The sequence below is a fragment of the Ambystoma mexicanum genome, chromosome 14 (assembly GCF_040938575.1).
Source record: "Ambystoma mexicanum isolate Mex_15411 chromosome 14, UKY_AmexF1_1, whole genome shotgun sequence".
Classification (NCBI taxonomy): Eukaryota; Metazoa; Chordata; class Amphibia; order Caudata; family Ambystomatidae; genus Ambystoma; species Ambystoma mexicanum.
The window spans coordinates 434,159,082-434,185,705 of NC_090940.1; the positions used below are offsets into that span (position 1 = coordinate 434,159,082).

At 43.8% G+C, this 26,624-nt stretch overlaps 1 protein-coding gene across 4 annotated transcripts in view; it reads right to left on the reverse strand.

Moving 5' to 3' along the window:
• Positions 1–3,007: 3,007 nt before the first annotated feature.
• Positions 3,008–26,624, reverse strand: part of LTBP2 (latent transforming growth factor beta binding protein 2) — a 1,918,131-nt gene continuing 1,894,514 nt past the window's right edge. For all 4 annotated transcript variants that reach the window (XM_069637635.1, XM_069637634.1, XM_069637633.1 and 1 more), the window contains one exon: positions 3,008–7,119. In XM_069637635.1, coding sequence (XP_069493736.1) covers positions 6,947–7,119 — 173 coding nt within the window. In that variant the 3' untranslated portion in view covers positions 3,008–6,946. The remainder of the gene's footprint in view (positions 7,120–26,624) is intronic.

A 26,624-nucleotide genomic window follows, 5' to 3' on the forward strand; every position in this document is an offset into this window, starting at 1 on the left:
AATCCTCAATGGTTTCTTTTATTATTTTTGTCATTACTTGTAGTCCTTGCAGAAATCTAGGAACACACCAGAAATAAGGAGAGCGGGCACACCTCATGCAAAGGGTCTAGAGAAAAATAACAACATCCAAATATAGCATAGGCAATGGCGGGCAGTTGGTATTTCTAAAGGGTGCTACATGGGCAGATCCTTCCTGAATCCCACTTTTGTGGCTCGCTTCTATAAACTACAATATTCTGCCTCTGGGTCCCAGGTCTGATGGACACTTCTACCTCTTCCCTTATTCACAGGTGGCCTTCTCCACTACACAGTGGTCTGTTAACTCCTGGCACCACCGCACTGGAGGGAAGCAACATATATCCGTTCACCTCTTAGGGATGAATGAATGATCTAGCATCCAGCGTGGTGTGGCACCACTCCATGGGAAGGCCGAAGTAATCTCTAGGGTAAGACTTTTTCATGAAGATTTACATTTTGAGCTAGGATTTTGCACATCTCTACAATACTTAATCATCCTACTAAAGGTAACACACATATGGAAAATAGCCAACACCATTACTCCAGACCTAGGGCATCAATCTTCATAAAGCCCGGAATACGGATGATAAGGACTAAAAAAGCACTATGCATATTGCCTTTGCCTCCTTGCTGCACATGCAGCATTTAATAAGGCCTTAAAAACAAGTGTTAGAAATATTATTCCCATCCTGTACTATCTTGCCTGCCCTTAACTTCTGAAAATTCTGGAAAGAATTTTAATTGGGGGTTTCAGGTCGACATCAAAGATTATTTTGATTTCGGAAACACCCTTCATTGGTTTGGCGCCCACATTTTGAACTTCTCCAAGAAACAAAGAGTATTGTGAACTGAGCCATTTGATGCCGGGTAGATTCATGCTAAAAAAAACTTGAAACTGTGACCATTGAGAAAAATATCCCCTGCTGATACTAGTGGGCACTATGAAATGTATGACAGCGGCAGAATATCATTCATAACCAATTCAAGTTTATAGATTTTGACTATGCTACCCAGTTTCCACTTTCACATGTTCACATCAGAAGTCCTTTCAACCTACTGTTGTCAACACAAATTTCACATCTGCCTCTCCCGCTATCCAACTAACAACCTCCTCCCCTATTCTTAGACAGCTGCCACATGTGTCCAAAATGCGCTATGGTTCTTGTCAGATTACACTTTCAAAACAAATCTAGTGATCCGACAACTATCCTTAATACTTAGAAAACCCAACCACCAACCTCCACCTTTGACTGTACATTTCCCCCATGGTACTTACTGGCAGTGAATGCATGTCAGTGGCCTAACTTTCGATGCTGCACAAGAAAGTGAATATAAACCTTAGATCAGTTACAACCAACCTACTTAGTCCTGTTTAGTTTTGGCTGAGTGGTGCCGCAGCGCCAACTGTCAACTTGTGCTTTGAGGAGAGTGGTGAAGACCAAACAGGCCAAGTACTACAGTACAAACATTCTGTGTTGTGGGTATCCTTCCACAGTGAACATGGTATATTGAAAAAAGAAACACCTAGCCAACGTTCCAGATAAGATTTTGAAGTGAAAGTATGGTACTCCCTATTTTTGGATGTTGGGCGAAACGTGATTTTTTAGGGGGCAAAAAAGCAATCCCCATTCCTAATAGGGGTATTTTTTAAACAAGTGAAAAAGTATTGCCCTCTGATGTATTTTTATAATCCAGACTTCATTGTACGTAATCATTCCTACAAATCATAATATGCATTTTTACCTTAAAGTTCTTATTAGATCAGGCAGTAATAATAATAGCGCTCCATCCTACTGGGGCAACTGATCCAAGCATATCCATGGAGCTGTGTTTATTGTCTGTTTCCTATTTTTCGTTGGGAGTTTTTATTTCCCTATTTTCTTTCCTTGCAAGCATTTGCCTGTTTTTGGAGCGTAAAAGAAGCGGACACACTGCTTATCTGTAAGGCTGCACACAGTGAGTGCATGAAAAAGTGCGGATAGTACCTGGGCATACGATATCTGTAAGGCTACACACAGCAAGTAAGTGCAAGAACAAGTGCGGATAGTACCTGGGCATACGATATCTGTAAGGCTACACACAGCAAGTGAGTGCATGAACAAGTGCGGATAGTACCTGGGCATACAATATCGGTAAGGCTACACACAGCAAGTAAGCATAAGACCAAGATGCGGATAGTACCTGGGCATACAATATCTGTAAGGCTACACACAGCAAGTGAGTGCAAGAACAAGTGCAGATAGTACCTAGGCATATGATATCTGTAAGGCTACACACAGCAAGTGAGTGCAAGAGCAAGTGCGGATAATACCTGGGCATACGATATCTGTAAGGCTACACACAGCAAGTGAGTGCATGAACAAGTGCGGATAGTACCTGGGCATATAATATCTGTAAGGCTACACACAGCAAGTAAGCATAAGAACAAGTGCGGATAGTACCTGGGCATACGATATCTATAAGGCTACACACAGCAAGTGAGTGCAAGAACAAGTGCAGATAGTACCTGGGCATACGATATCTGTAAGGCTACACACAGCAAGTGAGTGCAAGAACAAGTGCGGATAGTAACTGGGCATACGATATCTGTAAGGCTACACACAGCACGTGAGTGCAAGAACAAGTGTGGATAGTTCCTGGGCATATGATACTAATACTTTCCTAATAGTGAACGCCTGTGGAAAGCCTTTCGAAGCATATACAAAAGCCAACACTGTTGACTTTGCTGGTGCTTGTTTAACAGAGAACAGAGAGAAGGTGCTTGGGCGCCAATATCTATGGTGCAAGTTTCCAAAGTATGTTATCAAGTGGACCTGGGGACAAGGTCTCCAAAAGGGGGGAGCTGTAGACCGCGAAGCTACCCATCTCCCGAATCAATACAGACACACACTACTAAAAGTAAAGCGACCCCTCTCAATTCATAGGTGCTACGAGAGCACATTTTAGACAGGAGCGTTACACCCATAAAAATGCTCAGTGGATGCTCGGCAGAGCAGAAAATAGAATTTCTTTATTTAACAGCATAAAACAATTAACACAATTCCCACGCAATTTTATATCTAAAAACAAGTTACATGTGTTTTATAAAGCTGTTGCATAGGCCACACTGGATGCATGGGAATGAAATGCAACTTTCTGTGAATGGTTATCTAACAGTTAAGCTGAGACTGCTTTTATGAAAGGGCAGCAGATTCTTCGTGGAGAGCAGGGCTCGTGGTATTTGTTGGTGCAGCGCATGACACAGGATGTTTTACTGGAGTGCAAGGAAAGCGAGGATAGCTCAGGGGCAACGCGTTTGTTTTGGAAGCAAGACTACGCACCCGCAACACAGTTTGAATCTGAACCCCGCGCTGGCGTTAAAAAATAATTGTTATAATTAAGGCTTTCGGTTTTATGGCCATTTCTGTCTGTATTTATCCATATGTACTTTTGGGCCTTTTTTTCTGCATTCATCCACATTTATTTTTTGTCATATAAATGGATAATCACAAGTATTTTTATGTATTTATTCTAATAAAAAATGCATTTATCAAAGCACACATGCAGCCACATAGGAAAGAAATGATGTTGCTCCTGTGAATGCTGCTGCCTTAAGATACATGCTGTCAGAACTTTCATGCTATTTTTATGCACCTTTTACACTCTCCATGTTGCCAATCTTCAATGTGATTGGCCTGCGATGTATGAGTGAAATCATAGATAAGTAGACAGAAAGACCTGTTTTTCCGTTTGTTTCCATTTTTATAAATAAATACAGACAGAAAGCAGATTGAGTTCCTTCCGTCTGTATTTATGTAAAAATCCATAAAAACAGACTCTGGAAGCCTTACTTATAATTAATTATAAGGAGTGGGGTGATTGTTACTGGAGCGCATGGATCTGCGTGCTTGCATGCCAGGGGGGAAGGTCATGATTCAGGATGTGTGTTATTGGATGGCTCGGGGTGTTTGTTACTGGAGAGCAAGGAGTGGGGGGATTGTTACTGGAGAGCATGGATCGGTGTGCTTGCCAGGGCAAGCCATGATTCAGGATGTGTGTTACTGGATAGCATGGCTCAGGGTGTTGTTACTGCAGAGCATGATTCAGGATGTTTGTTACTGGAAAGCAAGGATTGGGGTGATTGTTACTGTAGGGCATGACTCAGGATGTTTGTTACTGGAGAGCAAGGAGTGGGGGATTGTTACTGGAGAGCATGGATCGGTGTGCTTGCCAGGGCAAGCCATGATTCAGGATGTGTGTTACTGGATAGCATGGCTCAGGGTGTTGTTACTGGAGAGCATGATTCAGGATGTTTGTTACTGGAAAGCAAGGATTGGGGTGATTGTTACTGTAGGGCATGACTCGGGATGTTTGTTACTGGATTACTGTATTTGTTCCTGGAAAGATGGCATTGGGTGTTTGAGTCAGGAGGGCAGGGATCAGGATGCTTGTCAGTAGAGATCATGATTTGGTATGTTTGTTTACTGGAGAGCATAGCTCTGGGTGTTTATGACTGGTGAGCAAGACACAGGGTGTTTATTACTGAACAGCATTACTCCAGATGTTTGTCACTGAAGAGCATGATTTAGGTATTTGTTACTGAGGGCATGGCTCAGTGTATTCGTTTCTGGAGAGCATGGACCAGGGTGCTTGTCAATGGAGATCATGATTTGTGATTACTATTACTGGTTAGCAAAGCTCAGGGTATTTATTATGCCTGAATGGCCGGTTGCACAGGTTGAGCTGTTTTTCAGCCAATGTGGGCCAGATTGATGACTTGGACACTCTGCCACTAGTAGTGTTGATCAAGGTTACTGGTTTAATGTGCATTAAAGTGCATGATATCACCGGCTATATTTCCCAAAATATGCCCCAGGTACTTCTGGAGCAGCTGTTGTAAAAGGATCCGAATCCCAATTCGCGTATGTGGGTCAATTTTCGGTTTCAATCTGACCACGTGGCTTGGTGTGTGTGTGTGAATGGAGGGCATCACTTAGGGTCCTTTTTTGCAACGCATGACTCTGGATGCTTGAGAGTTTGGGTCACGGCGTTTGTTACTCCAGAACATGATTCAGTGTTTGTTTAAGGAAACCGCGGCCCGGGTTAGTTGTTACTGGAGAGCATGTCTTGGAGGCTGTTGGTTACTGAAGAGCATGTCTCAGGGATGTTGGTTACTGCAGAGCATATATCTTGAGTGTTTATTCCTAGAGAGTATTGCTTAGGGGTGTTATCACTGGGAAGTGTGGATTTGGTTATTTTTTACTTAATAGCTGGGTTCAGCGTTATTAGTGTTTGAAACATCTGAGCTGGGAAACTGTTACGAAGGCGTGTCAGGAGGGGTTTAGTACAAGGCCGAGCACATTATTACCAGTTCATAGTTTAAGGCGTCACTCAGTATCTGGGATCGACTTTTACTGTAGAGCATGTTTCAAGAAATCTATTGCTGGAGGACTTTGACTCAGCAGAATGTGATTGTAATCTGTGTTACTTTCGACTGTACCCAGGTGTTAAAAAGATAAGGCACTGTTGCAATATATCCGAGTCACAAACAAAGAAGACTGTATGTAATGAGTTATCTGCAAGGGGACACAGATGATCATATCTGACAGAAAGTGCTGCTAGAAACATGAACAATAAGTGTTACTTAGCTCTGGCTCAGGACATTTGTTACTGCAGCGCTGGGCTTAGGTTTTTCCAAGTATGGCTTAGTATAGATTTTAATGAAAAGATGGCTTTCCAGAGCAGAGTACACAGTGTGATCATGCTGACATGAGAGTGTTGCCCACACGTGGAGTAGGACACTTGCTACCACAGAGTGCAGCTCAGTGTTATTCACGTGTTTATCCCAAGGGTGGGATTGGTTATACCGGGGCTTGGTGTGGGTTGTTTGTTTATGCAGCACCGGGCGTCTTGTGGGTTGTTTGTTTCTCCAGCACCGGGCATGGTGTGGGTTGTTTGTTTCTCCAGCAACGGGCATGGTGTGGGTTGTTTGTTTCTCCAGCACCGAGCGTGGTGTGGGTTGTTTTTTTCTCCAGCACTGAGCGTGGTGTGGGTTGTTTTTTTCTCCAGCATCGGGCTTGTATTTATAATGAGCTGACACCAGCCACACTGTAGTCGAGAACAGGGCTCCGGGTCAATGGAGTACTGCTTTTGGTTACAATGAACCCAAGTTTGTGAGCAATGATATGAACATATGATGTGATACGAAATGATAGGTTATTTATAACGTGCTTAATACCCAGAGGTTTCTAAGCGCGTACCCAGGATTGAACCTGTGTCGCTCCGTGTCTTCTTGCTTCCAAGGCGACCACGTTGCCTCTGAGCTATCCTCTAAAGACAAGAGGAGAGTAGAGCGCGTTGCAATCATCTAAGGGCTCTGGTAGAGCTAACATATTCTATGATGTTGGTGTTCCTGCGTTGCCGGCGGGAACCTGCTGTTAAAAGCTGCATGATCAGCCTGTCCTCCTCTGACAGCGGAGTTGCTGTGTTGATGCATTGATGGTTGAGTGCTTGTACGAGGTGGGGAGAGAGCTATTCAGCACGCTGATACAACCCGAATGAGAATGCAGAGTGCAGGGAGACTGGTATTCATCCTTTAACATAGGTAGTTCCACATAGTCCAACTGTCCAGCTATAGCCACATGACACTGGATAGGCCTGGGGCGTACGGTAACCATTGGAATCCACAAGCGGGACACGTGAGTGAGAGGACTTGAATAGCACAATACTTTAAACTGATTTGACTCAAAGGGCTTCCTGGCTAAGAAGCTGGTACAAGATGGTACAGTCTTTGCTTTACCAAACTTCCAGTGATAATCACTTGGACATCCAGCAGGTGGGATATATGGCTTTTGATATCCAGTGCAAGTCTGTTTCCACCTGGGAGCAGAGCCTACAAGCCTCAAGTGCAGTTGAAACCTCTGAAATGTTCCTGTGGTTGCCGGCTCTCCTAGTGCTTCCCTGCGGGTGTGCCCTCGGGTGTGTGGGGTACACATCTATGAGGCTCCTGGGAGGCCACATATCCAGGCAAACAGACGCAACGATAGGATCCATCTGTGTTCTCGCACTGACCATTTTGGCACAGGGCCGTCCCGTTGCTGATGCTCTCGCACTCGTTGATGTCTGAAAGGAGACCGACAAAGAAGACATTTTAGATGTTTATGTGGCAAGTTGTATGTTATCGATTCAAATGCTTTGCATAATCCTGTCATCTACTGGTTAGATCTGGAATAATAATAATAGACTGGAAAAACAACCCTTGTGTCAACTCACGAGAGCATCTGTAGCAAGTTCTTATTGGATTTTGACATGAACCCCACAATTAACAACGATTCCACACTATCTTCACACTATTGCTGTGCCAATATCCGAAATCAGATCATCCTCTGTGCATAAGTCACACCTCAGGAAAGGTTGGGTGGCTTCATGCATGTGAATTTAAGACATTATGCTGAAAAAATAGATACACCTAATTAGCACCCGGGAGGTGATGTCATATAGCCTCCTACCAATCAGGGAGCTTGGAATGCAATGCAGGTATTACATCATTACATGCACTGTGCACCTGGCCACCCTCTGCCCTCCTTGCCCAGGTACCTGCTCACCCTGCCACCCTCCTGCACCCCATACAGCCCCCCCTTTCTTCCTGCACTTATCAGACCTACCCTGTCTGCTGCCTTAAACCTAGCACTTGCAAATTGCTGGCTGCCCTACCACTATTTATTGCCTTTATTATTTATTTATTTATTATAATGCATCTTTTTCTCCTCTGCTACGCACTTTCCACTTCTCCCCCTTCCATGCACTTTTCCCCTCCCCCTCTCCCATGCACTTGCGTGTTCTCAATGTCACTGGGCCTAGTAAGATTGCTTTTTTGTTCTCCCCTGTTCCCCTTCCTTGCCTTGTCGCGCTCTGAAACACTTGTGTACGAGTGCAATAGAAATAAAATATAAATATCAATATCAATGGTCATGCCCATATTCCGAGCCTGCTGAGCAGCAGGATGCCACCATCTTGCCTCCAGGGACCCTGGTCTCCAGTTGCCTAGCTTCCTGACATGTCTTCCACAATCAGCTCCATGCCACACTCCCCCTAATCCCCCCAAACACACCCTTACTGCTTTCTGGCCTCTTCACACACTATGTGCTTGCTTGACACACCGCCTCTTCACACACTACATGCCTGCCTGCCACAACGCGGGCCCACCTCTTTCTCTGCCACACTTTGCTGTCAGGGAAAGGAAGAAGGGACACAGCGTTGTTCCCTTTTCACTTAGACTATTGCGGATAGTTTCCTGTGTTAAATTGTGAAACTGCTGCCGATCTCTTTCACAACTTTTTAAAATAAAGCTATTCGATCCCCAGACAGCATGGTGGGGTGCTAACAGTTATAAACAACTCAGCCGGGTGTGGGGGGCCCGTCATTAGTTGTAGGAAATGGCACAGCCCCTCGTTAACCCCATTGCTTCACTCGGGCTGTATCATTTAGCAGTCTGTGTATTTATTTATTTCTATAGATCATAATGACCATAAGGTATCAAAGCATCGAAAGAACACAAAAGAAAGATAACAAATATATGGAAACAGAAACAGCAATTGGGAAAAATAGGATCGCATTTACAGTGTGGCAAAAGCACAAGAATCATAACGCAGTGAAACAGCAATTGCAGGGAGATCCCATCACAGAATAGTCAGACAATGATAAAAGAGTGCAGCTTAGAAGAGTCCTTAATGTGTACCTAAGAACCTAAGATCGTAGTACATGCCCTTTCTGAATCTTGAGACCGCCAATGTGTTTCCACCTCAATTCTAAGTGTACTCATAAATACCCTCAATGAAAGAGTCTCTTTTACATTTGTTAGAGAGGTTAAGTTACACACTGCAACGTGTTCTCTGCCATTGCACATGTAAAATTCCTATGTATTCCTTGTGTCGGTATGTCAGCAAGGACGTTCTAAATGTTTCTATTCAGAGAAGGACACATATTTCCTATAAGTGCACTTTAGGTGGGCTAATGTTGCCTCGACCAGGTTGGAGACATTTGTTTTGAACCATTCAAGTATGAATGCCTCCATAGTTCAGCCTTGAATAGCAGCACAGAGCTAGCCTTTATTCTATAGACTTCCAAGCACTTGGTACATTTCTGGGTTTCATGACTGAATTATAATCTTACAAGAGCAGACCCCCTAGTTTGCACAGAGTAGAACGTTATTTCCTCGTTTCAAGTCATGTTCTGGGCAGAGCTACTCACCAATGGCTTGCAAAGCGACCAACCAGATTTCATATGCCTCCCTGCTTGGAAATGAACAGCTAATAGAACAGCGTTGGTTACTGTCGACCGCAGTACGAGCCATCAGATCTCTAGCTGGCATCCAGCTTTATAAAGCCTCAGAAGTGATGAAATCAAAGTATCTCAAGACACGCGTCAATTACAGTGCTTACTCACTGCCCACAGCCAGGTGAAATCTATCAACCACCTGAGTAACCCGTGGGTTTCGGTGCAGGTGTGTAAAAGGGGGCGGAGAGACACATGAGTGTAGCAGTCAGTTGAAGGCGAGAGGAACCGTTCAGTGAATGTTTGAGGGTGGAGTGGTAGATTGGGTGAAGAGGTGGCAGTCAGGAGCAATGTGGAGGAAGAGGAGGGGAGACCAGGATTAGAAATAAGAAGAGAGAAGGTGACAGAGGAGAAGGAGAAGAGCAGCCTGGAGAAACAGTGGATACCATAATTAACAGGAGAGGAGGTGACAGAGGAGACGGTCCATCACAAGAGAGAAGAGGGAGAGACAGTGACAGAAGTAAGGAAGAGCAGTTGGGAGGAGAATAAATCCTACAGCGATTGAGAAAAAACAAATATCAATAAGGCGACAAAGAGCAGCTTTGAGGGGACAACAGCTATTGCAAGGTTTGACAGGGGAATGCGTGCACTAATTCCCTTCTGATTAAAAGAAGTGTATACAGGGATCCGTGCTTGCTCTTCTTGTGTGGAACCTCTACATTAATTCACTGTAATCTACCTTGAAGAATATCAGCACAGATGCCCCAAACATAGACTCCGGAAAGGTCCCTTCTCTTTGCATACAGACAATATTTGATTGATTGTAAGAATGCCAAACCCCTTACCTGCACATATAACTGATTACACTGACTTTTGCAGGAACGAGACCTGATAGTTAATGCAATGCAATGAAAGCCACTATAAAGATGATTGGCAAATAAACTAAACAGTGTTAATGTTCCCCCACACCCCCAGGATTATTCTATACAGATAATATATTTCAATGATTACCTTGCTAGCCAGAGCTAAACCACTTTTACTGGGTAAAGATATGACGTGCCTCCAGTTTGAATGTCCACTGGGAGAGCTTAAAATAACTCAGCACAGATTGTGCCTCCTTACTTCCTTGGTTTTGACATGTATGTGACCATGCAATATGCTTGATCTTGGAGATATTTATGCTTTTCCGAGAATATCAATTAGGGCGCATAAATGCTGACCTAGGAGACTTTGGGGTGAATGATGAAGGATACTAACATTGCCAAGTGAAGTAGCACTAAGAAGGGACACACATACCAGGCATTCAATAATACTGTGGGGCTGGAGATGTACCTAAGTATAGCTAAACATAATTTTGTCAGAGCACTTATTTTTAATCTGTTGCTAAATATTCTTCCTTTAGCTGCATTTACAGTTTCTTGGTTTCCCAGATATAGTAACAGCAGCTGTCTTGTCTGCTATAATTTTAGAGGGGACCATACCTAACTTTACTTATTTTTCCGCTACACCTCCAAAGGAGATAGACGTGGCGAGAAATGCATATGGAAGTTGGAACTTCTGCCACATGTACAACAATTCTAAGGCCCAAGCATCTGGGGTTTGATTATCAGTAAAATAGTTCAGCCTGGGTACTTATTTTTGCACCAGTGAAGCTTAACTAGAACTCAATTTCTCAGCATATTCCTATAATTCGGATTCCATATGTAGAGAAAATACATGTCATTAAAAAATGCTATGCCTTCCTTTCAATGGTGAACTTATGGGAAAATGCAATTATAAATGAATAATTCCAGGATTTCATCAAAGTTGCATGTTTGATATTTTTGGCAGAGGTTGCACTTGTGAATTCTAATAGAAAATAACCTTTTATTTATTTCCGATCATTGTATCATGCTATACATTTAATTCAATTTCAATAACACTGCAATTTTATGAAACTTTAAAAAATGAAACATGCCTCAAGAAGTAACTGGATTCGGTTCTGAGCAGCAGCCCCAACCTCAGGAATTTCTGTCATAGATCCCCAGATCACAAATTATGACTATTTTTTTCAAGTCACAATCACATGCTTAGGAAAGCTTGTTCAAACAGTTTTATTAGTAGGCATTAGTCATGAAACCATGTTTACTTCAAATCAAGTGCATTTTCAACTTCCTATTTGAGTAAAATTGAAAAGAGACCATTTCCCATGCATCACCAGTGACATCTGCAGGCCAAAATCAGCATTCATTTCACTTCTAATTCTTGTCAAACTGCAGAAAATGTTCTTTGTGTGAATTTCAAATATAAAATGTAATCATTTGAAAATTCATATTTCTGTCATGGAAGGTCCTACCAACTTCAAACAAATTACAATGTACACATACAAATCTTATCTTCCAATTTATATCGAATTTGTCTTGTGCAAAGTAAGAAAAAGATGGAAAAAGTAGGGAAAATAATTATCTTTGTAAATACACATCATACAGGGACATCCTGCATCATGAATTGTGCATTCTGATCTACAGAATATGATTATCTTTATTTTATTAAAGAGCCCACTGTAAGCAAAAGTTATTGCAATTAAACAAAATGCCTCTCAGTAACATTAGGAGTGAATTTCCCTCTCATCTTTCTAGTCATGGGAGTAGGAGGGAAGTGCCCCTTGTTTCAAGTCACAAGATGAGGGGATGATTTGATGATTAGACACTAGCTGGCACATGGATAGATAGAATTAATTAGAATATTGAAATTGAAGAATATTTTTGGATACAACAGGAAGGAGATGGCTGGGGATCAGAACTAAAGCCAACAGGATGACAGGTTTCCTGGTTTGCAGGAGAGAGGAGCCCTTTGAGAAAGAGAGATGAGAAAGACAGATATTGGAGACTAATTTCCAGGCCGAGGGTACAAGGGGATTCCCCAAAATAAGAAGCCACATTTAAATGTAAGTAGAACCCCAATATATCCTCAAATTGCTCATAGTCCTGTCCACAGTAAATCCTGAGAATAGAGGGCTGGGAGCCACAGGGATGCTAATGTGAAAAATATACAAGTGCACTGTTAAATATGGTGCTGTGTCTCCCATTTGAAAATAAATGCAAGTGAGATATAATTTCCTTAAAACACAATGCATTTTTGTATTGAGAGGTACAATTTAAAACTAACAGCATTTAGTAAAAATATAATGCAGGTTGTTTTTGTAGAACTATACCATATTAAAATAGAATCCTTGGCTCAGCTTCCTCATGAAATATTATTATGAAATGCGATATTATGCACGTATGCAACCAGAGGGGAGCCTAGTCAAACATGAGATGTTTGTACAACAGAAATTTGCACGGTGCATTCATCCTATTACCGGAAAGTCATGCAAAGTGTTACACCCCTGAAGTCCCTTATCTTGAAATGCACAGGCAGACCTATGTGTAATATGAAAGGGCAAGGCAGCTTTAACATGGTACCTCTTATTAAAGAATATTACATCTCCACCCCAAATTTGCAGACCCGAAGGCAAATTAATAGAAATAGAATTAATGTCAGAATCCGAGTCTTCGGACTCGTGACTCACCTGTTTATTACTTGTGGTTCTCTTCTTGGAGTTCGCTAGCTTCTTCTTCCTGGACGAGCGAGCCTTGTAGAGGTAAGGTCTAGAATCCTCTGAATCGAGTCTGCTGGGAGGCGACGAGCGCACTGGTTCCTGACTCCCAGCAGCAGCAGCTCCGGGACTTTGGAGGCGTTCAATGTTCCTGGAAGGATCCAGGACAGAACAGGGACTGGAAAGGAATAAGGTAAGCAAGGCTCTGAATACTGAGGTCGCGGAAGAGAGTGGACGGGGAGACCAGGAAGGGTAATGAGAGCGGGCACCAGGAATCACAAAGGGAACAGGGCTAGAAAGAATAGAAACACAACTTGCAGGGACGAAGGGTGCAGGCAAGCGGAGCGTTGAGACACGCTGAAGCACGGGGGTGTGTCAGTTTTCAAGGAAGCATGAGTAAGAATACAGAAAGACGAGATTGCGTCGTTCCTTGGTGTCGGCGATGTTGGAAGGGTTCGGAGTGAATGGTTATTGACTGAGAGAGACCAGGCTAACACGAAGGGTCGATATCGCCGATTCATGACAGCATACCTCCTCCTAAGTCCCAGTCCACCGGGCTTGCCGGATGAGTCTGATGAAAACGCTGCAACAGGCGGGGTGCATTCACGTTGGAGGCTGGTTCCCATGTCCGTTCATTCCACCAAAGCCCTTCCATTCCACCAAATATTGGAGACGACCTCTTCTGTATCTGGAATCGCAGATCCTAGAAATCTCGAATTAGACTTGGTTGTCGACAATGAGCGGGGGAGGTCGAGGTGTTGAGTGGTGGAAAGGTTTCAATAGTGACGTATGAAAAACAAGGTGGATTCTGCTCCAGGAGGCTGGTAATTGGAGTCAGAAGGCAACTGGGTTGATGATTTCAGTCACAGTGAAAGGTCCGTAAAAATGAGGTGTCACCTTGTTGGGTCCCAGATGCCTGGGTAGATATCGAGATGAGAGCCAAACTTTATCTCCGACAGCATAGGAAGGCCCTGGTCGCCTTTTGGTATCCACAAGTTTTTTTATGTCCATTCTGGCCTTTTCTATGTGTTCCTTCACTTGCTTCTGAATGGAGACCAGCTGTGCAATCCATGCATCCACTGAAGGAGTTAATGTGGTCTGCGGTAAGAGTGTGGGTAGCACTGATGGATGGAACCCTTGAGTACACTAAAAAGGACTGGTTTTAGTCATGGAATGGTCTGAGTTGTTGTAGGCAAATTCAGCCACAGGATTCAGTAGTGACCATCATCCTGGACTTTCGAAGCGAAACACTGCAGATACTGCTCAAGGGTTTGGTTTACTCTCTGAGTAATGCCATTTGTTTCTGGATGATAACCTGACCACAAGGCACGTTGAATGCCTAATTGCTGGCAGAGATGTTTCCTAAACCTGGAAATGAATTGTGGCCCGCGGTCGGAGATGATCTTAGAGGGTAGCCCATGCAACCGAAAGATGTGAGTAACATAGATCCCTGCCATTTCAGGTGCTGGAGGTAGTTTGGTTAGAGGAGTAAAATGGGCCATGTGAGAAAAGAGGTCTATAGTGACCATTATGGTGCTAAACCCTTTGGAGAGAGGAAGGTCCACAATGAAATCAGTGGCAATAGTTTCCCTGGGTCGAGATGGTAAGTCAGGTTGATGAAGCAGACCCACTGGCTTCCTGTTGTTGGTCTTGTTCTGGTTGCAAACTAAGCAGGCTTGTATATAGGCGCGTATGTCAGAGTGCATTTTAGGCCACCAGAAGTTCCTTCTAATCGTCTGATAGGTGGCCTTGATTCCACAGTGCCCGGAATGAAATGTGTCATGGCAAAGACTCATGACCTTAGTCTGAGTATTCTGGGTAGGGATCACCAAACTCTTGTCCCTAAAAAGGTATCCATCCTTGGTAGAAAGAGCCCAGAGATTGTCCTCAGTGTACTCCTTCCAAATGTCTGAAGTTGCAGTCTCTGCACGTATCATTTCTAAGAACGAGTTGGCCTGGGCTATAAACACCTTGTCAGGAAACATCTTGGGAAAGGTTAGTGTTTCTTCTTTCATGTAATCCAGTCTCCTGGAGAGAGCATCCGCTATTGCATTAGAAGGACCAGGAACAGGATGAATGTTGAACTGATATTGAGCGAAAAAATAGGCCCATCGTGCTTGGCGACTGTTTCGGCATTCCATAGACTGTAAAACCTGGAGGTTCCGGTGATCAGTCCTTACCAGAACCGGATATCTTGCGCCCAAAAGGAGATGACGCCATTCTGTAAAGGCTTGTCTAATGGCGAGCAGTTCCTTCTCCAGGACCGAATAATGAGTTTCGCTAGGATGTAGTGTTCGTGACAGATAGGCAATGGGGTGCTTCTGTCCATCTTCAGCTTCCTGTTTGAGGACTGCCCCGATTGCGTATTCTGAAGCATCAGTTTCTACCAGGAAGGGTTTAGTGGTATCCGGTTGAGCCAGGATGGGTTCACTAGTGAATTGGTGTTTAAGTTTCTGAAAGGCGGCTTCCTGGATTGCTGTCCATTGAAAGGGCGTGTCTTTCTTTAGCAGACAGACAATGGGTTGTACAATAGCCGAGAATGTAGCGATGAATTTCCTGTAAAAATTAGCAAATCCTAGGAATGACTGCACTTGTTTCACTGAGGTTGGAGCTGGCCAGGAGAGGATAGTTTCAACCTTAGTTGGATCCATGGCCACCACTTGAGAGCTCAGAACGAATCCTAAGTATTTAACCGTGGATACGTGGAAGATACACTTCTCGGATTTGGCCAGCAGATGGTGTTCACGTAACCGTTGTAAGACCAAAGTGACGTGTTCCTGATGCAGAGTCGGGTTTTGTGAGTAAATCAATATGTCATCTAGGTAGACGATAACAAAAAGAAACAGCATGTCAGAAAAAACTCGGTCCATAAAACGTTGGAATATAGCAAGAGCATTGGCTAACCCAAATGACATCACCAGATGTTCGTAGTGGCCAAAGGGGGTCGGAAAAGCCGTCTTCCATTCATTGCCTTTCTTGATGCGAATCAGGTGGTAAACTCCTCTCAAATCCAGTTTAGTGAAGATCACTGCTCCACGTAACGCCTCCATGATGTCCGAAACGAGTGGCAAGGGATATCTGTCTTTTAAGGTACATTTGTTCAGGCCCAGTAGTCCAGGCATGGACGGAGTTCCTTTGTATCCTTTTTAGGTACGAAAAAGAGAGAAGCCCCAGCAGAGGATTTGGAGGGACGAATTGTCCCATTGGACAGGTTGGTGTCTAGATAATCACGTAGGGCAGCTTTCTCGGGCTTTGATAGAATGAACATCCTTCCAAAAGGAATGACTGCATTCTCTTTAGTGTCAATAGCACAGTCTTCAGGGTGATGAGGAGGAAGTGACTGGACAATGGCAGAAGAAAATACATCTGAAAATTGATGGTACACCTCAGGTACCTTTGTAATGGCAGAAACAGTGATGTGTTGAGGGTTAGGAAGCTTGTCTCCTGAAGACTGTTTGGGTTTCCCGGATAGACAATGAGTGAGACAAAACTTGGAAACTAAGAATAAAGCTCCTGCCGCCCAGTTGATATAAGGATTGTGTTTTCGCAACCAAGGCATGCCAAGCACTATGGGGTAGTGAGCTGCCTTGATTATGTCGAAACGCAATAACTCTTGATGGTTGTGAATAGTGAGCAAGAGCTTGGAGGTTTGTTGCATTATGGGTCCGGAAGATAGGGGTCTTCCATCGATTCCTTCCACTGCCTGGAAGACATCCTTGGCTTATTGAGGAATATGATGTCTCTGTGCCCATTCGTCATCGAGGAAAAGACCCATGGCCTCGCAATCCACAAAGGCCAAGATGGAAGATATTTCCTTGTTGGGTATTGAAAGAGTCACTTGGAGTAACACTAAGGAATTCTTTAGAGAACCGTCCAGTGTAAGAGGAACGTCGGAGCATGATACTTTCTCCCGAAACTGGGCTGCGTTCAGGATCGGGAGCTGGCGTTTCCCGAGCGTTGTGGAGGGGCTATCGGGCAATTACACACTAAATGTTTGTCTGAAGTACAATACATATAGAGACCGCTATTGATCCACCGAGTCCTTTCCTGGGAAGTAATGGGGCCTCTCAAGGATCCAAGCTGCATGGGTTCTGGCGCAGTCGGACCTTGGGTTGGTGTTTCTTTTTCCCTTTGGCTGATGTATTCAGGTGGAGTTCTTGGTGGCGGGTTCTGAGTCTTCCTCTTCTCGGCCTTTCTTTCTTGTATCCTGAAGTCGATCTGTAAGGACAGGTCTTGGAGGGCCTAGAAGGATCCGGGACAGGCTACCCTGGCCAGTTCATCCTTAACCTCTTCACTTAATCCGCGTCTAAACAAGGTAAAGCAGGCTTCAGAAGTACAGTTAGCTTCTTTAGTCAATTGTTTGAAGCGGGTGACGTATGTCAACATGTCCTGGTTACCCTGCTGGAATTCCAGCAGTTTTTCCTGGGCGGAATACACCTATTCAGGACGGCCGAACATGGCCTTAAGGGCAGAAACAAATTCATCGTAGTTGTCGAGTAACAAATCCCCTGCAGACACTAAAGGGGTAGCCCAGGCCAGCGCATTGCCGGATAGATGAGAGATCATAAACCCCACCTTAGCTCTGTGGGTGGAGAAGTAGTAAGGTTTAAAGGTAAAATGAACCAGGCATGAGTCCAGGAAGGAGCGTAAGGTCTTTGGGTTACCATCATATTTATCCACAATGCCTCCTACCGATGCACTTTCTTTATATGCCGGAACCCTGGACAAGGCCACATTTTCAGCTTTAAGGTTCTGTACTTCTGTAGTAAGTTCCTGCATACCTCTCATTAGGTCTTGTATGGCTGCCTCCATTGTGGTAACAGTATTAATTGGGCGTCGTCTCAAACTGTCAGAATCCGAGTCTTCGGACTCGTGACTCACCTGTTTATTACTTGTGGTTCTCTTCTTGGAGTTCGCCAGCTTCTTCTTCCTGGACGAGCGAGCCTTGTAGAGGTAAGGTCTAGAATCCTCTGAATGCAGTGTGCTGAGAGGCGACGAGCGCACTGGTTCCTGACTCCCAGCAGCGGCAGCTCTGGGACTTTGGAGGCGTTCAATGTTCCTGGAAGGATCCGGGACAGAACAGGGACTGGAAAGGAATAAGGTAAGCGAGGCTTCAAATACAGAGGTCGCGGAAGAGAGCGGACGGGGAGACCAGGAAGGATAATAAGGGCGGGCACCTGGAATCACGAAGGGAACAGGGCTAGGAAGATTAGAGACACAACTTGCCAGGATGAAGGGTGCAGGGCAAGCGGAGCATTGAGACGCGCTGAAGCGCGGGGGCGTGTCAGTTTTCAAGGAAGCATGGGTACGAATACAGAAAGACTAGGCCGCGCCGTTCCTTGGCGTCGGTCATGTTGGAAGGTATCGGAGTGAATGGTTATTGACTGAGAGACCAGGCTGACCAGAAGGGTCGATGTCGCCGATTCATGACAATTAAGGCTGCTCACACACATGTAGATTGAAAGCTGCTCACACACAAATAGATTGGAAACTGTGTACATATGCAGATTGAAAGTTGCACAAACAGGTTCATTGAAAGATGCACACACATGTTCAGAGAAGATTGCTACACATGTAAGAATTCCCTGCACCACATTTAATATAGAGAAAGAATTTTGATCCGGAAATGGTGGGTGTCATTGGGGAAAATAAAGACTATTATGATTCCATTAAACAGCAATATTATGCCTCATGTTGAAAGGCTTTTGTGAATTTAAGGATGAAAACAACAGAAGTGTTTACAATGCCTAGTATCTTTTAGAGTATAATATATATCTAGAATGTATTATGTAAATAAATGCTTGTCTGAATTGGTGTTAGTGAGATTTATATAGGCAGGTAAACTATTGTGTTATTGAGGAATGGTTTTTGTTCCCATACTATAGTGATTTCCTTGGTATAAAGCTGGAGACCACCTTAGTTTGAAGTGGACTTTAATTCTTTAAATACATTTTGAGTTTTGAGAGATCACTGTCTTTTTGTTTTTTCCCAGAAATGTGGGGTTGGGTTGCATATCCGGAACATGAAATCATGTTACCCTAATTATTCAAACAATTATTTAAACATATAAACACACATACCCCTACATCTGGATGTCTCTAATTATCTCAGGGTTGTCTGTCCCCTTATGGAAAGACTTATTAATTTTTATTGTTGAAGTACTCTCTAGAGTTTAGCCATATGGATTGTTTATATACACCTTATGATAGTGACTTCTTGGCTTTTATTCCGTTTAAGCTATTCATTTTGATTTTTTTCTATGCTCTTCATTCAGTCCAGTGAGCCTGCATGATGCAGTCTCTGAGATGAGCAATAAGAAAAATGTGTATGAATTCAAAAGTTGTCTCAAGGTGTAGTATATATAAATAAGACTTTCTCATTTTTGGTTTTATATATGAGACTCAATTATGTCTTCTGATAATTGTATACACTAAAAATGTGTTGTGTCCTTGGGTGACAAAATTGGTAATTCTCTCATTTGCTGAGGGATCTGTTCCACTCACTCTCAAGGAGGCGTGGATCACCCCACTTCTGAAGGAAGATAACCTCGATTCAATGTCCGTAGATAACTATCGTCCCATAACCAATGTACTGTTTCTTCTTAAGATCTTGGACAAGGTTGCATATCTCCAATTTCAGAGCTTCATTGAAGCAAGCAGTCAAGCATAAGAGCCAGACACGGCATTGAGACAGCCATGTTCGATCTTAAATCAAGCCTGTCGAATATAGTTGATCATGGTCAGCCGGCGCTCCTGATGCTTCTTGATCTGTCCGCCGCATTTGATCTGGCGGATCATGCTTTACTGGTGGACCTGTTGCAATCTATAGAGGGCTGTTTGAGTTTGGCTTCACAGTCAGTGGCCTCTTTTCTCGACCCTCGAAATGCCAGAGTTGCCACTAGCGATGCCTGCTCTATACCAGCATACCTTAAATGTGGTGTCCCGCAGGGGCCGTGATTCTCGCCCTCACTGTTTACCGTTTATATTATTCCCTTCCTGAAACTTCTAGATGGCATGGGTTTCTTCTATACTAACTATGCTGACGTCACCCAGTTCGTCATGAAGCTCTCGGGCCTGCATGCACACGACTCATCGAATCTTAAAACCATTTATTCTGCCATCCACGATTAGATGGCAGCCAATTATTTGGCTCTCAACACCAAAACAACTGAACTACTGATTATGGCCTCTAGCCAAAAACTTAAAACTCTGCCATCTGAGTAGAGCAGCTTCAGCATTTCCAAAATTATCATCCAAGTGGCTAAGAAGGTGAAGACCTTTGGTGTCATATTGGATGCTGAATTGCAATGATCCAGCATGTCTCCCAGATCCAGTCTTCCTGTGGCCTGATCAATAAGCTGGTCCATCACATCCGGCCGTTCTTGTCGCACAACAATGCGTCCGTTCTGGCTTCTGCTCTTGTCAACTCCCACCTGGACTATTGTAACATCCTCCTGAGTGGTTGTTCCCAGTCCAATTTATCCGCATTGAAGGTCGTACAAAACGGAGCAGTTTGTGCTATCTCTATTGCTGACTTATCCAAACGTGCACATATAACAGCTTCCAGACAGGACCTACATTGGCTCCCTGTGAAACACTGTGTCACACATAAGATTCTTATACTCACCCATTAATGCATGAACAATGCAGCACCAAAATACCTCAAGGACCGTCTAAAGGCATATGCACCTCTTTGCACTCTTAGATCTAAGGATCAATCCAGACGTGTGCAACCCAGGTTCAGGCTGGTGAATTCTGGGGATCCTGTTTTGACGTACAAGTGCCAGTGGCCTGGAATGCTCTTTCTAATGTTCTCAGAACAATTGAAATGGCCAACTGAGTTCAAGAAGAGGTTGAAGACAAATAAAAACAAATGAATACAAATCAAATAAATAATTAGGTGGATTAGGTCTTCGCTAAGAAATATCACCTATTCTGACATGTTAACTAGGAATTAATTGTGTTTGGTAAAATTTCACAAAGATGAAATCTCCATGTATCCTTAGAGATAGAATTAATTTGGGCTTCCAATTGATGGGATTCTGAGCTATTTAGTTGCCAAAAGTGTTTACGGTGAGGTGGATTTAATACTTTCAACATTCTTCGTGGTCTCTCTGATAGAAAACAGTTTTGAATGCTTTGAACCAGTTCTTCTACTTTACTTTTAAAGCTTTCTAAAGTTTTTTATTTTGTCAGAGTTGTCTCAAGTTGGATTTCAGCATTATTTTTTTGCATCAAAACCATGGTGATTGATTGTATAAAGGTGAGAAGGTTGACTGTGATTTCTTATCATAGTCAATGCTTCTTGAACAGAAGAACAAACATATTCCAGAGAATACAACATGAACATATATAACACATGCATTTAAAGAAACAGGCAAGTGCATGAAGGGAAAATAATTCCCCTAAACATGGAAATTAACATGATTGGATTACATAGTGCAGTTCATGTAAGAAACGTTAAAAGGAAAAAAAGCGAAGTGATTTGACAAAATATCAGTTGAAGAATGATTGAAAATCAATTTTGTAGTATTCATCGACTCAAGCTACTTGAGTTTCGGCTTCCTAGATCACTGAGGTAAAGGAGCCAAACTTTCATGAGGACAGAGAAGCTACAGGTAGCAAGGAGATTGTGGCCTAATGACAAATGAACTGTGATATCTGTAAAACAATCACAAAATCAATCACACGTCAAAGAGGGGCTACTGCTATTTTGGGGATGAAGGAAAAAAGTTTGGCACTGTAAGGGGACTTACTGCTGCTTGTATGTTGTGTCATTTTCAGGGTATTATTGCCTTTGGAACAGTGTAATTTCATGATGGGGAAAACCAATGGGTACCAGAGTCACAGGTAAGAGCCTGTGAGATGTGTAAATTGTACGACTGAGTTCCATGAGTTGTTCCATGGAGCAAGTAACTTGTTGTACTATTGTATAGAGTAGCTCCTTCCTGTGTGTGGTGTCCAGGAGGTCACTCATCCATGTGGCATCTATCAACATTTTTTAGCTGCAGCTTTCAGCATATCATCCTCACGGTTTGGGATCCTGCTTGGGTTATATGACAGATGCTGGTCTATGAGGGACTACGCAGTATCATTTCATTGTGGCGCGCACCCGCCTATGAAGTGTTTTATCAATTTGAGTAAGAAAACTAGACTGATCAAGATACAACAGTTGAATGGAGCAAAATAAAGCAGCCATCTTAGGTAGGGTGATTATCCTTTGTGAAACAATGGAGGTTGATAATAAGGACAGAGTAAAAGTCTCAGTTGTGTAGCTGGTAAACTGAAGACTGAATAGGCCTTTGTTGGAAAGGAACCAGGGTCCTCCCACACCCCCAAGCGCTTTAGAATTAGGCAAGACTTATTTTAGGTGCTATAAGTGACTAGGGGGGAGGACGGGCACTGCAAAGGCTCTCTCATGCAGTGAAGAAGGACATGGGCAGACACTGAAGAAGGCAGTTATTGTTTAAATATAAGGCGCAATGGACTATTAGCTGAATAGATTTGTAATGTTAGATCCTATGCATTTGTAAAAATGTTAGTAAGTTAAATGCAAACTACTCCCCCTCCCTTCTTGGAAAGAATATAGCTTGTGCTGAAAATAGACTACAGACTTCTGCAGTGGTTTGTCACTAGAGCCAAGCACTGGCAGCACACAAAATGATTCACCAGCAGTCTATTCTCCATCAAGGGTCCATGCAGGCTAAGAATAGGGGATTTACATACTCTGTACGACAAAATGCAGAAGGGGACAGATTATGAAAATAATGTATGAATGAGATTACAGGGCTCAGATAACATTAGCAGGAGGAGTGAAATATTGACAGAATAAATGAAAGTTAATTATAAAAATGTTTAGTATTTCCCTTGGGCTAGGCCTCAAGGTTTGTAAAAGTCTGCAGGTCTGGAGTGTGTTTCTGTATAAGGCAACACAATGTAGAGCAGCATGTTCTGACAGAAACCACTGTCAATGAAGAAAGGAAGACTTTGGAGCATCCCTTGTAGGGAAGAAGGATGGATTGGGATGAAGCCATAGCCCGTTTCCAGTGACGCTACTACAGCAAGACCAGACTATATAAACTCCTGCCCGGGACCACTGTGGCAAGGGAAAGGAATGGAAGAGGTACAGGAGACGACCGTTCAGGCAGCAGAGTCCTTTGCTACCATCCTCATTTTTGTAAGATTAAACTTCTTATCCTTACCTTATTTCCCTAGAGAGGTGTTTTTTTTATTGTGGTGTGAGCGTAATTAGGGTCGCTCTTACACCTTCAAAACAGAGCGGTCTATTTATTTGGGTAATAATGTAACCCAGTGTAGATGATCATTTAAACCATTGTTATGGTTATCTAATCAATTAATCCAGTGTTGTTCCAATTTAAAAAGCCGATGGGCTACGGGAAAGCCACTTAAATCAGGACATACCGATTCAATGATGAACCAATGAAGTCATTATGACAATGGTTTTGTTCATTATAGTGCTTCACAAGGGGAGCTTGTATGTGATGGTTGCGGATCTTAGATCTATGTTCAGCAATCCGAATCATAATACCATGTAGTGTTATGCCTATGGACAAATGATGGCGTAGATGTTTATTTTTTGTTTGACAAGTTGGGAAATGCTTTAAACACCACAACGTACATTGTTGTGTAAATTCAGCACTTTTTAGGGTAAATTGGCAAATGAAACAAGGACCACATAGAACGTGTCTGACAGGTATGGTAGAAGTGCACCCAAGTGTTTGCAGGATGGAAAGTCCAGGTGTAAATGAGTTGTGTTTGGCTTGTACCAACTTGTATTTCAGAGTGTAGTCATATTTCATGGCAAAAACTAATTTCGAGCTAGAAATCTTAGATGAATCTAGCCATGTCCAGTAGTAGTGAATATGTTGTTTGAGAGCGTGAAACTAGAGTATGTAGTAACACAGGCACATATAAAGCCTGATTCATGGAATTATTTGCGTGAAAAACGCAGATTTGCACGCCTTTCTGCCCGAAAATCCCTGTTTGAAGTATGGGGATTTTCGACAAAAAGGCGCGCAAATCTGCGTTTTAAACGCAAATAATTCCATGAATCAGGCAGATAGAGTCTTCATTGATGTGTTTATAAGAATTGATGAGTGAGTCTCTGTCAGTGAATCAAACCCTTGTGGCTGTCCTCTTAAGTAAACATAAGGTGTTCCCGCTTTGTAAAAAAGTGGTTATCAGAACATCCGCTTGTTTGTGGTAGTCAGATCTAAGGGTGCAATTGCAGCATAGCCTTAAACTGGCTATAAGGGGAGATCGCATCTGAGACTTTTAGGATGTTGATGAATATAATGCAATAGCATGTTTCTGTCAATAGGTTTTTTGTACAGAGTGGTGTATAATTTGTCGTTCTTATGATTGACTGCGAGGTCCAAAAAAAGGTATCTCACTGGTGCTATTGGGAACAGTAAATTCCAAATTGGAATTTGGATTAGGCTATTTAGCCATAGAACAAATAGGTGCCATGGTTGGCTGGTATCATTCCAAATTAAAAAGATGTCATCTGATTCCAAAATGGTGGCCGACACAGGCGGACATGTATAGGTGTCTCTCCGTGCCCCGTTGATGGATCACACCCTCCCAGAAAGCGGTAGCTGAAGTAGGAAGACATCACCCCACCAAGAGAGCGTCTCCCGGGAAAACAACTCAAGGTGAGGACCGAAGTCCTGAGCCGTACTACGCTCCCAGCGTAACAGAAACCCCCAGGTGGGCCGCTAACAGAGGAAAAGGCAAAGAGAGCAGGTAATGTGCTGACGACCTGGAGACACTGGCCCATATTCCCCGGGTGCGGACAACGCGAGGGTAGGAAAGCCCACCACCGGCGGTGAGGGACCCAACCGAGGGGCATCGACTTCGCGCCAGACATTACAATTGCCAAAAGGCGTAGCTTCGGGAGGGCTGGACCGCTCAAAGAGAAGTGTCAGAGCGGTCGCAGAACAAAAGATCCCACGGTGTGACAAGAGCCGCGTCCACCGTAGTAGCAGCACTATGTCCAGGAAGGAAACCGAGAAGTCTGAACAAAGTTGGAGAGGCAACACCCGTGGGCATCCAACCCGTGGGGGAAAGCACCATAAGTTGCAGTCAGGCGAAAGCAAACACCCGGCAGGAAAGACATCCTGCTGACGGAGCGCGACTAAGCGGGAGTACCTGTAAAAACCCAGCCCCCCCAGAGGAGGACTAAGGCACAATACGGATGCAACAACCACCCTGGGGCACTACAGCAACAACAAAGCAATATAGGAGGGGCAAAACATAAAGAGGGCCCAAGGATCAACGAGTGCCACCTGCATCGTGAAAAAGGAAAGCCCACACGTGGAAGCACAAAACAACGCAGACCCCTATCTGCCCTAAGCGATACAGGAACTCCCCTTCCAACCGTTACAGAAACAAACACCAGTCCCCCCTGGGGAGGGCAAAACCAGCGGGGAGCCCGGATTGACAACAAACACGTACTAAGCAGGGGTAACTGCTCCACGGCGGACCCACCGGGAGGTGGGCAGCAAAAATAAAATGGGCGAGAGTGCCCCCCCAATGTATGAGAAGAGAGAGGAAGGGGGACAACTTGGACCGCCCTCAAATATTTACAGACACACCAAGGAAGGAAAGTGGGGGCAGCTAGCCAAGGACCCATCACAAAGGGGCTAGCACCGCAGGTAAAACAGTGCCAAGGAAAGAGACACAAAAACATGACTTCAGGACTAGCATTTATGTCCAAATCCAGTCCAGACTGAAAACCATGACCCTCAAGGGAAGCAATCCAAAAACATTAAGCAACTGTGGAGCATGGACGACACAATGACATTGCTGCGGGGAGAGTCTAACCGAGACCCGCACCACCAGGAACGGCAAACAGCGGTGGAGAAAACAATGACTAAAGAAGACATGCAAAACTGCTTCAAGGAATTTCAGAGCCAATTCCTAATCTCCTTCCAGGAACAATTCCAAACTCTGAAAGAGGACATGAAACAATTGTTGCAGGAAGTGCAACTAGACATTGCGAAGCTGGAGGAAAAAAACTGACACAATGGAAAAAGTGGTCCAACATATGGAAGACAACACCCAAAAATCAGACGAGGCACTAGAACACCTATCATGCCTATCGAACAACCTGGAAATCCAATGTGAAGACTTGGAAAACAGATCAAGAAGGTGCAATATTAGAATTAAAAACCTTCCGGAATCAGTGAACGACAAATATCTGACCAGTACGGTCCTCCAGCTATTCTCTGAGGTACTTGCTGGGGACTCTGAATCCCCAGTCCAGGTAGACAGACTGCACAGAGTAGGCTCAAGGAGGTCCATCGAACTAGGGTAGTGACTAAGGGATGTGCTAGTGTGACATTGTATGGTCAAAAAGAGCAAATTATGCAAAAAGCGAGAACATTGGGTCCACTGAGAGCGAGCGGAAAAGAGCAACTATTCCAGGGCCTGTCGCAGATTACACTCCAGAAGAGAAGGAGAATGGGACCAGTTGTCCAACACCTAATGACCAACAAAGTAAGATACAAATAGACATTCCCATTCAGGCTCCTGTTTACCTGGGGAAGGCGGCAACACAGGATCATGACATGCAAAGAAGGGGAACAGATCCTGCACCTTCGCCAGGAAGACGAAGATGAGCAAGAACAGGCACGGGGGTGTACAAAAGGCCCAGGAAAACCAGAGGGATGGAAAGCTGTGGGGAAAAGGGGTCAAAGAGGAAGGAAGAACTGAAAGTTAAACATACCCAGGAACCAGAAAAGGCAAGAATATGG